General features: G+C 51.1%; 1 protein-coding gene across 2 annotated transcripts in view; it reads left to right on the forward strand.

Moving 5' to 3' along the window:
• The window catches only part of ADAMTS17 (ADAM metallopeptidase with thrombospondin type 1 motif 17), a 323,327-nt gene that overhangs the window by 304,712 nt on the left and 5,838 nt on the right, over window positions 1–12,777 (forward strand). For both annotated transcript variants that reach the window (XM_032836008.1, XM_032836009.1), the window contains exon 21: window positions 3,578–3,730. In XM_032836008.1, the coding sequence (XP_032691899.1) occupies window positions 3,578–3,730 (153 nt within the window). The remainder of the gene's footprint in view (window positions 1–3,577; window positions 3,731–12,777) is intronic.

Below are 12,777 nucleotides of genomic sequence, written 5' to 3' on the forward strand. Positions count from 1 at the left end.
GATGGTTGGATGGGTGGGTGGGTGGATGGATGGATGGTTGGGGAGGTAGTTATGTAGGTAAACATACCAACTGACTAACCAGCTGACCTTCTAATTTTCTTTTGGTGTATTTGAATTCTAGTGCCATCAGATTGGGAAGGCAGTTTCAAAGGTTTTTTCTGAACTCTGTGTCAGTCTTTGCGGATTATAAGAGGCAAAGCAGACACTTGGAGGGACAGTTTTTAGTATACAAGTTGGAGTCACACATCTCATGCCATAAAACATTTTGGAAAGAGGTCAGTTAAGCCTTAAGTTTTAACTTGAAAGACTGATTCTGGAAATATTTTATCTTTGTTAATATCATCCTTCAAAGCTTTGTGTTGACTTTGCATTAATGATTTTGACTGTTTGGCCATAAAACAAAAAATAGCTTGAATAAAGGGCAAGTTTCCCTCAGGTCCTCCATCAAATGTGTTCTAGGAAAGTCAGAAAGGCTAAATCCAAGACACTCTTCAGTGTGGAAAATATTTTTAAAGTTCCTTTTTATTGCCAAACAGTTGGAATTATTTTGAATAAGAAAGTATTCAGCCCATTCTTAATGAACGAAAAGTCTACCCTTGGCTGCTCAGAAATGGGGTTTACATTTCAGACAGATTTGGACGTATACACGTTTGAAGACCTGAGACTTTATCCTGCACTTTATGATATTTTAGGGAAAAGAGTTTAAAATTTTTATTTTTTGTATGTACTTAGGATTGTAAGTTGAACAGTCAGGGGACCTCTTTTAGGGAGGGGGACTACTTGCTGGAGGGGTCGGGGCAGGCATGCAGTTTCCCCCTCCACCCTGCCCTCCGACCTTGAGCCTGAGGTCCTTGATCACTAGCTCTTGATCCAAACAAAATTTATGCTTTAATCAGATCAAAGCCATAAATTTTCCACTCAGACTCTTTTTAATAGAAAAAAAAGTCCTTACCAAAGTAACCAAGGCTGACATTATCAACTATCATCATAGCATTAAGAACACCAGATTGGAAAATGTGAGACAACTAAAGCAAGATTTTAAAAAATATCTCTAGTTTCACGTCTATATCTCTGAGTGTACCCGATCCTAATGCTGAAATAGTATCCACACCAATCAGTCTCCTGGCTCAGTTCAGGCTCGAGCCAAATGCCTCTTTCTGAACAGTCCAACTTGGAATCAAATCTTGCCCTCATTCACGAGATACTCACCAAACTGGTATTTCTATTGCTTCACCACATGCTAAAGCCCCTTTAGAGATTTTATTTATTTATTTGAGAGAGAAAGAAAGAGCATAAGCAGGGAGAGGGGTAGAGGGAAAGGGAGAAGCAGGCTCCCCGCTGAGCAGGGAGCCCGCCATGGGGCTCAATCCCAGGATGCTGGGATCATGACCTGAGTTGAAGGCAGATGCCTAACTGACTGAGCCTCCCAGGGACCCCACTGCTGAAGCCTTAAATGTTTCTTCTTTAATGTTTCTTCATCCGGAAACAAATGGGTTTAAATTTCTCATGGTAGAGAAATTTATTTGACTGCGGAGGTTGCCTTTGTAGAGCTGGCATCTGTTGATTGCCCTTCCTCTCTCTCCCCCAGCTTCTTCCCAGCTTTGTTAGAATGAGGAGCAGTTACCAGGAAGGAAGCAAAAGATAGTGACTGTCTCTCGTCCTCAGTCCCTCCAGAGAAAGGCCCACCTGCAATGCTGCCCTTTTCTCAAAGCTTCAGGCTTTGGGTTCAGCCAATGGGCTGCTTCTCAGAAGGGCTGAACCCAGTTTTGGTCAAGAACCAGACTAGACATTAGCATCTGAAATTCAAGGGCAGGGGATGGAGAGGGACAGGGAATGCAGAATAGAGTAAAATGATGCAGGAACTCTGGCAGAAGTGGTAAATAGGTTTCTAGTTGAAGAAGGAGCTTGGGTGTGGGCAGAGCTAATGAAATGGTCAGGGAGCATCACCAAGCATAGAAGCAGAGAGATTGACCTACAACTCAGTAACCCAGGTTCCCACTGCAAGAGGGTGACACCTGCTCTGGACTGACCCCTTGCATCCAAGGTTCTGAGCCGACCCCTCACGGGATCAAATACGCATGCTCTCCAGCTCCCCCCAGATGATGCCACAGCCAGTTCTGAAGTATGTGTGTTTCTTCTAAAATAAGCCAGCTAAGTCTCAAAAACAAAACAAAACAAAAAAACTTCAGAGAGCTAAATTGAACTCATTGGAAAAATAAAGCTACATAACATTTTGGGATAAATGTTAATAATAGAAATATAAAGAACAACTCTTGTCCTTTAGATGCGTTTTCCCAGGGGACACAGTGGAGCTTTTTAAAAAATCAAGTTTGCTGTGGCTCAAAAATATCACTGCTGTAGGTTTCTGGTAAATCAAGCAAGTATGAAAGCAGATGCTTGAATCATGAGGGCTCCATTTTGTGCTACCACAGTGGATGGGCTGTCCCCACCCCCCCATAGCTCTGGGACCCAGCTGTTGGGAGCCTGGGGTTCACTGTGTCTGTACCTCTTGGCAGAATGCAGTCTTCAGCCCACCATCTCCGCTAATGATGTTTTGTTTCTGTGGTAGAGACGTTCAGGGCTTCTGTACCCCACAAATAGGAGGGAGAGCTCCCTGGGTTTGCAGGCTGTGTTACCCCCTGTTGCTGGCTGGATCATGTATGCTGTCAGTCCTGTCCTCCCAAGGTCATAGGTCTGCCCCTCCTGGGCTTCCTTCTTTGTTTTAAGGTGGTAAGCTCTGTCGGAGCCCGGGGAGGTCCCTCCCTGAGTTCAGAGGGAGCATGCCAGAAGCTGGGGCCAGATACACCCCACAGGTCCGCCATGTTTTCCCATTACCCCACTTCTCCTCCCTTCTTCCAAGGCTCTTCCTGCCCGAGGGCATGGGAATCTTGAGCTCTCAGGGCTCGCACATGATTTGTCATTCCTCGGGCTCTCTTTGGGTCCCCTAACCACACTTTCTCTTGCAGTGTCTCCTGGGAAGTAGGTAAATCATCACGGGGACCATTGCTCGGTGACATTCTTGACGTCCACACCTAACACAGTCACTGTAGCTCTCTGCAAGACCTTACCAATGGCCTAAGGTGAAAGTCACCTGTGGCTTGGCTTTGCATCTCCACCTTTTCCGCCCTGAGCCTGTGCTTTTGCCCCAGGCTGGCCCAGGCAGAGTGCATGGAGCTGGAGGCCAGCCACGAGGAGTCATGGGCCTCAGAAGTCTTTGCATGGGTGTCCTGACCTGGCTTCCCTGGCCCCATCCTCTGCTCCACTCGAGGGATCCGCCAGCATTTGCCCCTTGAACTTCTCCACTGCTTTGGTCTCTTGGACCTGGTAGCAGGCCACTAAATTCCGAGTTTGGTCTTTTGGGTACCTCAAGCTCTCCCTGATCCTGTGGCCCTTCCCCATCCCTGGTCACTTGGCTGAGTCACAGCTAGGACCATGTGCCTCAGACTCTAGAAGCCTATAGAAGCATCCTCATCCTTGCATCCCCAGCACTGCATCTGGCACACGGTTGCGACTTAATAGACATTGATGACCTTGAACTGAATCAGACAGGGTCAAACATCCCAACGGTGTCTTTCAGTGCTCGGCCACCTGTGGCAAAGGGACACAGAAACGAACTGTGACATGCACCAATTCGCAAGGAAAATGCGATGCATCCACGAGGCCCAAAGCAGAGGAGGCGTGTGAGGACTACTCAGGCTGCTATGAGTGGAAGACTGGAGACTGGTCCAAGGTGAGTGGCGGGTCTGCATCTCTACCCTGCCCAGCAGCGCAGGGCACTCTGCAAGCCAGAGCTTGGAAGTCACCCTGGGCCTCCATGGCGTGAGGCAGTCCCAGGCCACCTGGGCAAGTTCACTTTCTCTCCAGGCTCTGCACCTGCCTGTGCCCTTGTGCTGTGTGCAGTCGGAAGGAAACCAAAGGCCCCCCAGAGCACGAAGCAGGGTGCTCCCAATGCCAGTTGGCTTTCCTGTGCTGCGTGCTGGCTGTGCCCCAGCATCCCGCGGGGGGCTTGGCCACCAGCCATCACAAAAGCCTCGTAAACATGGGGGAGCCTTGGCTGAGGCGGCTGCGGAGGGGCCTCAGAGGCAAACAGCGCTTCCCTTCACTTTCAGGACCCCTGGGTGAAGGCCCACAGGATGCGGGGATGGGGGTTCTGGGAGGGTGGGGTGTGGCAGATAGGAAGGGCCATCTTCCAGAGCCTGGCCTGCAGCCCGGGGGTGGGGGAAGAGATGGTGAAACGGCACTGCAACGTAAATCAGACACAAAAACTGCTTTGCTCTTCAGCTCTTTTATTCATTCCCCTGGTTTCTGTGAACCTGTTACCTATGATGCCTGTTTCCCGGGCCAGGGGGTGGGTGCTGAGGTAAGTCCTGCTGTGACACATGACCACCGGCCAGGAGGCCTGCTAGAGAACTCTTTCCCACGAACTGTAAAATTTCTGGTAACCTCTGATTGGCTGAGGGAAATTTCTAATGGCAGCTTCGAGGATGTTCATGTTTCTATTTTGGTCTTTGCAACTGAAGACTCCCCATTTATTTCTCTTGATGTCTCTTCTCCCTGTGTTTGCAAACGGGTGGCCCAATTACCCCCAGTTTTTGTGTGGCCTGCACGATATCATAAACATTCTGGAATTCATTACCAACATTTAAAAACATGGTGATTTCACCCGAAAATCTGGGTTTGTGGCTCCTATCTAGATAGCTGGCAACGTGGCAGTGTGGCCTGTGTCCTCACTTGGCCACCATGACCTGGCACCGTTCCCCAGGCAGGGGCACTCCAGCCCCCCACACTCCTCCAGCCACTCTATGTTTTGATTTAGCTGCCTGGTCCAGACAGTAATTTGCTTTGTGCCTCTGCTTTATGGAAGGAGAGATGGTTTGGTCATTGGAAAGCAAAACTTATCCAGATCAGGCCCTTGCAGAAATCCCACCTTCCTGCAAGTGAGCATACGATCTCCTCCAAGCTCCTGGAGGACATAAAAGCCAGATAGCTCAGGTTTCAGTTTTCCAGCTGTGCTAAAATGCAGCCTCTGGATAACTGCAAATTTGGGGAAGACCAAAAACACCTCCTTTTTATTTACTCCCAGACCAGTAGATCTGACCAAAGCAATAGAACCAGGGCCGACAGTCCAGTTTCTCCGTGGATGTAATAACATTTAGGATGGAGTTGCCAGGATGTGTCTTCCATTGGAGGAAGGCTTCACTTGAACTTCACTTGAAGGGTCTTGCAAAAATGTCATTAGAAGCTGGAGTCCTGTGACTCGAGGCATCAAGGGGCTTAGTTAACAGCTCTGACGCACCGTTTAACAAATCTTAACCTCTCTGGCCCTCATTCTCTTTATCTCTGAAACAGAGAATCTTTAACACTGGCCCTGCCTGTTTCTCAGAGATGTTCAGAGCTTTCAAGGCATTATAGTAAGTGTGACTAGCTCTTGGACATCTCAGTCCATTTTCCTGCCCCAAACCCAGCACCCAGTGTTTACGCTGTGGTGAGGCACAGTCCCCAGGACTAATCTGTTCTGACCTCATCTAACTTTGTCTTATCCATCGGAGGGCCCAGCCTTTTATACAACCGTGCCAAGAAATGTCTCCTAGCCAAGGGCGTCAGACCCAGCTTAAGAAAGGTCACCAGTGTATCCCAAAGGCCCAGCCAAATGGAAGCGAGCTCTCAACAGTTTGGGTTCTAGTCTATAAGAAAACACTTGGGAGTTTTCTGTGTCAGAATTGTCAGAAGACATGGAAGGGGAGCTCTCCAACATAGTAAGAGGCAAAAGACCATTGTCTAGACTCCAAGTGTCCAGGTGTGGATTGGAACAAAGCTATCATTCTACCCGAGGAATCAGAAGGGTCCTGTGGTCACACCCCACATGTCACCTGTGCTAGTGAAGGGGGACTTCCATGGTCACAGATGTCCCTGGGCAGGAAGCAGAGGGGAGGAGGGGTCAGGGAGGGCCTGGGCCATGTGCAGCCACCAGAGTATGAGGCACCTTGTGTCGTTTTCTGTTTGAGGTCTACCCCTGCGCCTGTGCCCTCCAGCCAGGTCCTTAGCCCTGTTTTCTAGAAGAGGCAGTAGATGCTCAGAGATGAAGGGACTGGCCTACACCCCTCTGTCAGAGTCCAAGCTCCTGAACCACTGGTCAGAGCTCAGTCCACATGGAGAAGGGCTCTAGAGGCCCCATGATGGTACTTTTGAGCCACAGCACGTCCTACAGACAGTCATCAGCTCTCCAGAGCCTGGCCTTCCCGAGCCTCACCATTCTGGTTTTGAAGGCCAGATGGACACTTCAGTTTTCTTAACACCATGAACTTCCTGGTGCGGGGAGGTACAGAACCCCAGGACATGAACGGAAGTCATACCTGAGAGGCCCGACACCATGCTACCCCCGATCTGCTAACTCCCACTCGACCTCCTCCATTGTTCAAGCGCCCTTCCCTGGCTGTGGAGGCTGGCTTGCCATCCAGCAAACTCCCTCCCCCACCAGCTTCACCGGTGAGGTCAAGCCCTCAGCTGGCCTGCCTCTTGACTAGCCAGGCCATGGTGAATAATGCCTCCCAGCTTTCAAAGGGGAAGGAAGGCACTGGAAGGCCACAGAGCCTGCTCTTCAGCCAGCTTGATCAGTGACCCCTGGCCATAGGAACAGGACCGCGTGATGGCCTGCGATGATCCCAGCTGCATTCAGGGCTGGTATCTGATGGCACTGGCTTGGTGCGCACAGAGCCAAGGGGGAGAGTACTCAGCATGGAAGGGGGGTGCGCGCTCCATGCTTCCAGCCGCCCCTCCCCAGCAGGTCTGGCCAGAGCTAGGGCCCAGGGAAGACTTGACTTCCCAAAGCGAGAACTTGGTCACGGACCCAGAACTGGAAGTCCGTATAGGCACGAACGTACTGGGAGCAAGCATGATGGGGCAGGGGCCACACAGAACTGAACCGGGGGACCACACCCTGACCGTTGGCCTCGCCACCGCTCCCTCCTCCACTGCCATCACCAGGTGGGCTGGCCTCCCCAGGTGCAGAGATCTGTACAGCAGTTCTAAAAATCTGCCCGTTGCTTTTCCCCATTTCTTCTCTGGAGAATGGAAAGGACGCAGTTCCCCGTGGGGGTCCTGGTCCTCACTTGCTGGGCAACTGTCCAACATAAGTGGATTCCACTGGATGAATGTTACCCTGATATTCACACTTGTTTGGACTAGATTTGCTTTTCTGTTGACCTCTTAGCTTGGCTTCACGTCTGTGGACAGTGCCCTCATCACACACATGGGGTTGGTACACTTTTAAATCCTCTCCTATAACCAGCCCCCAGACCGCCACGTGCCAGACTTCGAAGGCTTCAAACAAGCTGCCCAAAAGGAAAGTCAATAGAACTCCGAGGGCTGTCAGAGCCTTGGTGTATCTGGAAGCTTTGACATTTTGCCTCTAAGAAATCTCCTGTTACTTGGCCCCAAGGTGCTGTTGAGAAAGATTAACGTGTCTCTAGTGAGGTGATGGACAGGCTAGTCTGAGGACATGCCTCAGGTGCTGTCCTGCCCCCACCGAAGCAAGAAGGACCAGTCATCCCTTGGGAAGGGGCTGGCACCAGTCTTCTCCTGTAGCTGGGTTAGGGTGCCTGAGAACAGCACCCAGAACTGTGGGGAGGCAGGGCCCTTCCCCCAGCCTCAGCACATGGCTGAACCCCAACCCGGGTCCCCCGCATGGGACAATCCTCACATTCCCATTCCTGCTGAGGGCATTATTACTCTCTGCCATGTTTGAAAAATGACCTGTCCTCCTGGGATACCAGCTATTTCCAGATCTGTGCAAATCGTTGTTTCCATCCGCTAAATGCTGGGTATTCGACCTGGGGGCAGGGAGATGTCACTTAAAATGGGAGAGGAGGAAATCACATTTCTTTCTAGAATAGTGAGACTTTTGATCACAAGTTGAGATGTTTCAGTTTCAAGACCAGAGGCATTAATCACCACTGAGGTGATGGGATGTTTCTGATTAGAAACAAATTATTCTGGAGGGATTGTAATGGATGGTGTTTTTAAAGAAAACCATTGGCTCTCTGCGTTAAGAGTATGGCATTCCCTTTCACTGAAGAGATCAAAGGACCGTTGACTTCCTGGTGCCATGGGAGGTTCTGTGGAAGGGGGCTGGTCTGACTCTAAAGCCTCAGTCAGGCCCCAGGTGTGCCCCCTCACACCCGAGGCCCAGACTGTGATATGGAAATCACAACACCTCCTAGAGGCCTTGGGAGGTCAGGGGAAGGAGTGAGCACACAAGAGCCTCTGGGCTGCAGCACCCCAGGGAAGAAGTCAGGGAGAGCCTCTCGCTCCTACCTTGCTATACCGTGCTGTCCCAGACAGCTGGTAGATGCCTTCCTGTGCTCTGGGCAGGGAGACAGGGCTTTCAGCTCCAGGGCCTTAGCAAGAACGAGAGTGGTTTGCTATAGAAAGTGTTTCAGCCTACACCACTTCCAAAGTCTGCACCTCCTTTCTTGGATGGGGCCTGACCCCACATCCCACTCTGCAAGGCTGGCCTGCCTGCCAAGCTGGGGGTCTGCAGCCAAGTCTCTGTGATTCAAGCAGCATTTCCTGAGCTCCTTTTCTCAGGAGAGAGTGTTCCAGACCTGTCCTGGTCAGGGTGGGTATGAGAGTGGACAATGACCCAGCCTAGGTACGGACCAACAAGGAGCCAATGACATTAGGCCACACTCAGTCGCCTGGTCCAGTGTGCACACTGTGCTGTGGGACCCAGGCATCCTCTGCCTGGATAGCTGTGGATGGGTTTGCTGGTGGAGAGTCATGCTCTTTCTTTTGGGCTCAGTGGTAGTGGCCCCTGACATCCACTAGTGCTTTAGAATTAACAAAGTACATTCACTCATATTATCTCATTTGGCCCCATCCCCATTTTACAGATGAGGAAACTGGCTCACAGTGCTGATGTGTTTTTTTTTTGTTTTTTGTTTTTTGTTTTTGTTTTTGTTTTTCCCAAGGTCACGCAATTAGAAAATGGCAGGGCTAAGAGTTTGGTCCCTGCCTTCTGACTCTTAATCCACCTTTCATTCAGGTGCATAATAATGTCAGAGCTTTAGATTCTGAACTTGAAACATGGAGGAGCTGAATTCTAAGATGCCTGCAGCTCGAACCATCACAGGCATATGCTTGTCAGAAAGTCAAGTATCTGCTTGTTCTCTCTCACAACCTGTTCCTCCAAAGGCTCTGTATCAGTCATTCACACTTCAGTATAAATCTCTCTTCTCTCTGAGGTCCTGCCTGTTATCTGCCCTCATTTGTGAAATAAAAAGTTGAGTCCTTATTAAAAAGAAACTTGCACATCAAAGAGGAAGTATGTGAGGCATCAGCAATATCAGGGCCTTTTTCTGGACTGTGTGAAGCCATACCATGCAGGCAGCCAGCACTCTGCATGAAGGTAAGAGAGCCAGTCCTCCATTCGATGTTACTCATAGGAGTATAAGCACCCAGGGAAAGGAGGGTCATCACGTTTCATTGCTTTTCAGAGCAGGGGCAGAAGGGAGAGGGCAGACTACCCCTTTGGTGTGGAGCATTTTGCGTGGGTGAACAGAGCCTGCCACCGGGTAACAGAGTTCCAGAGAAAAGTCTAGAGCCCGTATCTGCTCGGTTGAGAGAAATGAGCTTCCAATAGAGCAGAGGAGCCCCCAGAAGTTGCCAGAACAGGTGCCTGCATGGAAGTGAGCTAATCGTTTAATAGCAGATGCCTCTGCCCCCTCTGTTGCCCTGCTGTCCCTCCATTGACCCAGTGACCATTGTCAAACTAGCTGCCTTTGTGTGGAGCAAGGGGTCAGAGAGAGGGGTGGCTTCCCTGCACGGCAGCCTGGGTTTTAGCCACTACCTGGACCTTGCCGTTGAATCAGAGAAGCTGTTGTCTCTACGGAACACATGCTTTATCGGTGACCCCCAAACAGGGCTTGTGGTCAGGAGGACACAGGTCCCACATCCCTGCTCTGCTGTCTCTCATCAGACTCCCATTTCTTCCATGAGCCTATCAAATATTGATGTCTTACAACAGCTTTTTGAATGTGGCTCAGGTCCTGTAAAGTGCCTGCACATGGTGACAGTGTGCGTAGGAGGCAGGAGGCTTGCAGAGCGCCTGGGCCAGCCTCCTCCAACAGGAGTGGAAGGCCTTTCACACAGTCACTAATGGGCTGAGAGAGCTAAGCTACCGGAGTGATCACAGCTCCTGCCTGAGGACTGACAGGGACAGGTCCTCTGCGCCCCAGGCTCACAGAGCACAATCAGGAGCTCTTGGGATCACCAGACCTTTTGGGGTCACCTTGACCTTGGGGCTCCCCGGCTGTAGAACCCCAGCCAGAATTTGTAGGTCAGCAGGTTGCAAATTCAGAGACACTGGGGAAACCCCAAGCTAAGGCTGAGGAGAGGAAGGAAAAACAGTTTGAGAGGGAGTATAAGTTGAAGGGTGTGTGTGTGTGTGTGTGTGTGTGTGTGTGTGTCTGAGAAAGCATTTCCAGTTTCAAGGCTGGAGGAAAGACAGTGGGGATTTTCATTACTGTTTAAAACCTGCTATTTCAGGTTTCAACAGCTTCCGACGGTTGCAGGGCTCATGCCAAGTCTGGGGGGAAATCTGTCAAAAATGCTTTTGAAGCACTTTTGACATTTCACAAGCCAAGTGCCTTTCAGACACCAGCAGAAAATGGAGTTAGCACGAGGGTCTGCCCTTCCCCCACCCCCGCCTTAGGCTCTGCGAGCCAAACCTGCCCGGCAGAGCACAAGAATGTGGGGCCCTCACGCAAGGGCTCCCCAGCTGCCAGCTCTGCTGCTCACCCCAGAGCCCGGGGAGGAAGCCTGGCCGTCCCCGCCACCGTCGGAACCTGGGCTCCGGCAAGTATCGAACATTTCTGCAGCGTTGGCATCTTCCTGAGGTTTTTACGACCTCCTTTAGCTAATTCTCAAAACACCGCTTTGGGATCTGGTGTTATTTATAGTCGTGATTTTACAGCTGGGAGAAGTTGAAGAGAAGGCAGACCTCGCTGCAGAGGAGCATGTCATCGAGGCCGGGCCACCATGGGATGACAGAGACCCGGTTCCTCCCTGCTGGGGAGCCCTGTGGCCCTGGAGGAGGTTAGGGTGGGGGGCAAGGGGCTGGAGCTGTCACTGGGGAGAAGCTGCAGGGATACTCTGGGCCTCCCATTCCTCTTCTCTGAAAGGCAATGTGGCGTGCGCATGTTTACTGTGCACCTACTATGTTCTGAGGGCCGCCCTGGCCGTAGCCACTGTTAGCGGGACGATAAATGAGGACTAACGGGAGTGACATTAAGCCCAGGGCTCAGCACATGGTAGGCATGCGGAAGGTGGGCCCAGCTGTTCCTACTGCTGTCATCGCCGCCACCACCACCGTCATCATCACCCCCAAAGAGGCCGGGCAAGGAAGCTTTGCACCATGTCTCGCTGTCACTTAGATCCGAGGGGCCAAAGGCCTTCCCCAGTTTTTTAAGGAATTCTTGTTCACAGCCACACCCGAGTAATACCACGAGCCCATGGATATGTCCAAGTCAAAGATTTCTCTCTCTGGCCATAAGTCTTTTGCTCCCCGGGCACCAGAATTTTTCATTCTGTTATTGCTTTTCCAGTGAACAATCCCCCCTCCCCATGTGTCTTTTACTCCCCATCCCAGCTGGGGGACTGCCCGGGGCTGGGGGCCGGGTCACCAGGCCTTGTCTGTGGTGCACAGCTGGGGAGGGGGAACATGAGGGGCTGTCCTCCCTTTGGGTTGTCTGGCGGGGAGCTTTCCCCTCTGGATTTATTACTGCTTTGTTTCTTTGTTTCCCCAGTCTCAGGGAGCCATATTAAATGTTAATGTAATGAGCGACCTGAAAAAAATACCCCACAGTGAAAGAGGACTTCCAACAAGACCAGATATGTTTTTTATAGATCTGTTTGCTGGGATTTTTAAAAGCCCCAGAATGGCTTCACATCGATGCTTGGGGCTAATCCAGCGCTAACAGGAGGCACTGTGGTCTCCTCCCTGTTTAATTAAAGCTGAGGCAGAGGGGAGGCAGGAGGAGACGGAATTCCTTGTCTGTGCCCCCTGTGTTATCCCAAATGCAGCATGCTCAGGTTACAAGGGGCTGCTGTTGAAAGCAGCCCCTCGGACTTGTCTATAGTCTTGTTCGTTTTCAGGGTCAGATCAGCTTCGAATTGTGCTCCCGGAGGTTATCTCTCGCTGAGCTGCCAGATCAGGGCCAGGGGCCAGGCACAGGCAGATGGGCACACCTGCCTGTGGGGCCTGGTGGTGGGTGTGGCCAACCCCCCAGAGAGCTAAGCCCGCAGGCCGAACAGCTCAGCGCCTTTTCCTGGGCTCCAGGGATTCCCTGGTCCGTTCTCTCTGCTCTTGTCCAAGCACTGACTGTTAATAACAGTAGCACTTGCAGACGGCTCCCTTGCTGCTGCTCACTTGTTCCAAGCTATTGTTTGTTTGTTTTTTTAAGATTTTATTTATTTGACAGATATCGAGAGAGGGAACACAAGCAGGGGGAGTGGGAGAGGGAGAAGCAGGCTTCCTGCCAAGCAGGGAGCCCGATGCGGGTCTCAATCCCAGGACCCTGGAATCATGGCCTGAGCCAAGGGCAGATGCTTAATAACTGAGCCACCCAGGTGCCCCTGTTCCAAGCTATTCTAATCATCGAAATCATTCTGCAAGGAACATTTTATTATCCTCAAGCCACAAATGAAGAAACTGGGGCTCAGATAGATTAAGTAACTTGCCCAAGGTCACACAGCTAGTAAGTAGGGATGGACTGTGCT

Source organism: Lontra canadensis, unplaced genomic scaffold (assembly GCF_010015895.1).
Source record: "Lontra canadensis isolate GAN:19392208 unplaced genomic scaffold, GSC_riverotter_1.0 scaffold89, whole genome shotgun sequence".
NCBI classification, from domain to species: domain Eukaryota; kingdom Metazoa; phylum Chordata; class Mammalia; order Carnivora; family Mustelidae; genus Lontra; species Lontra canadensis.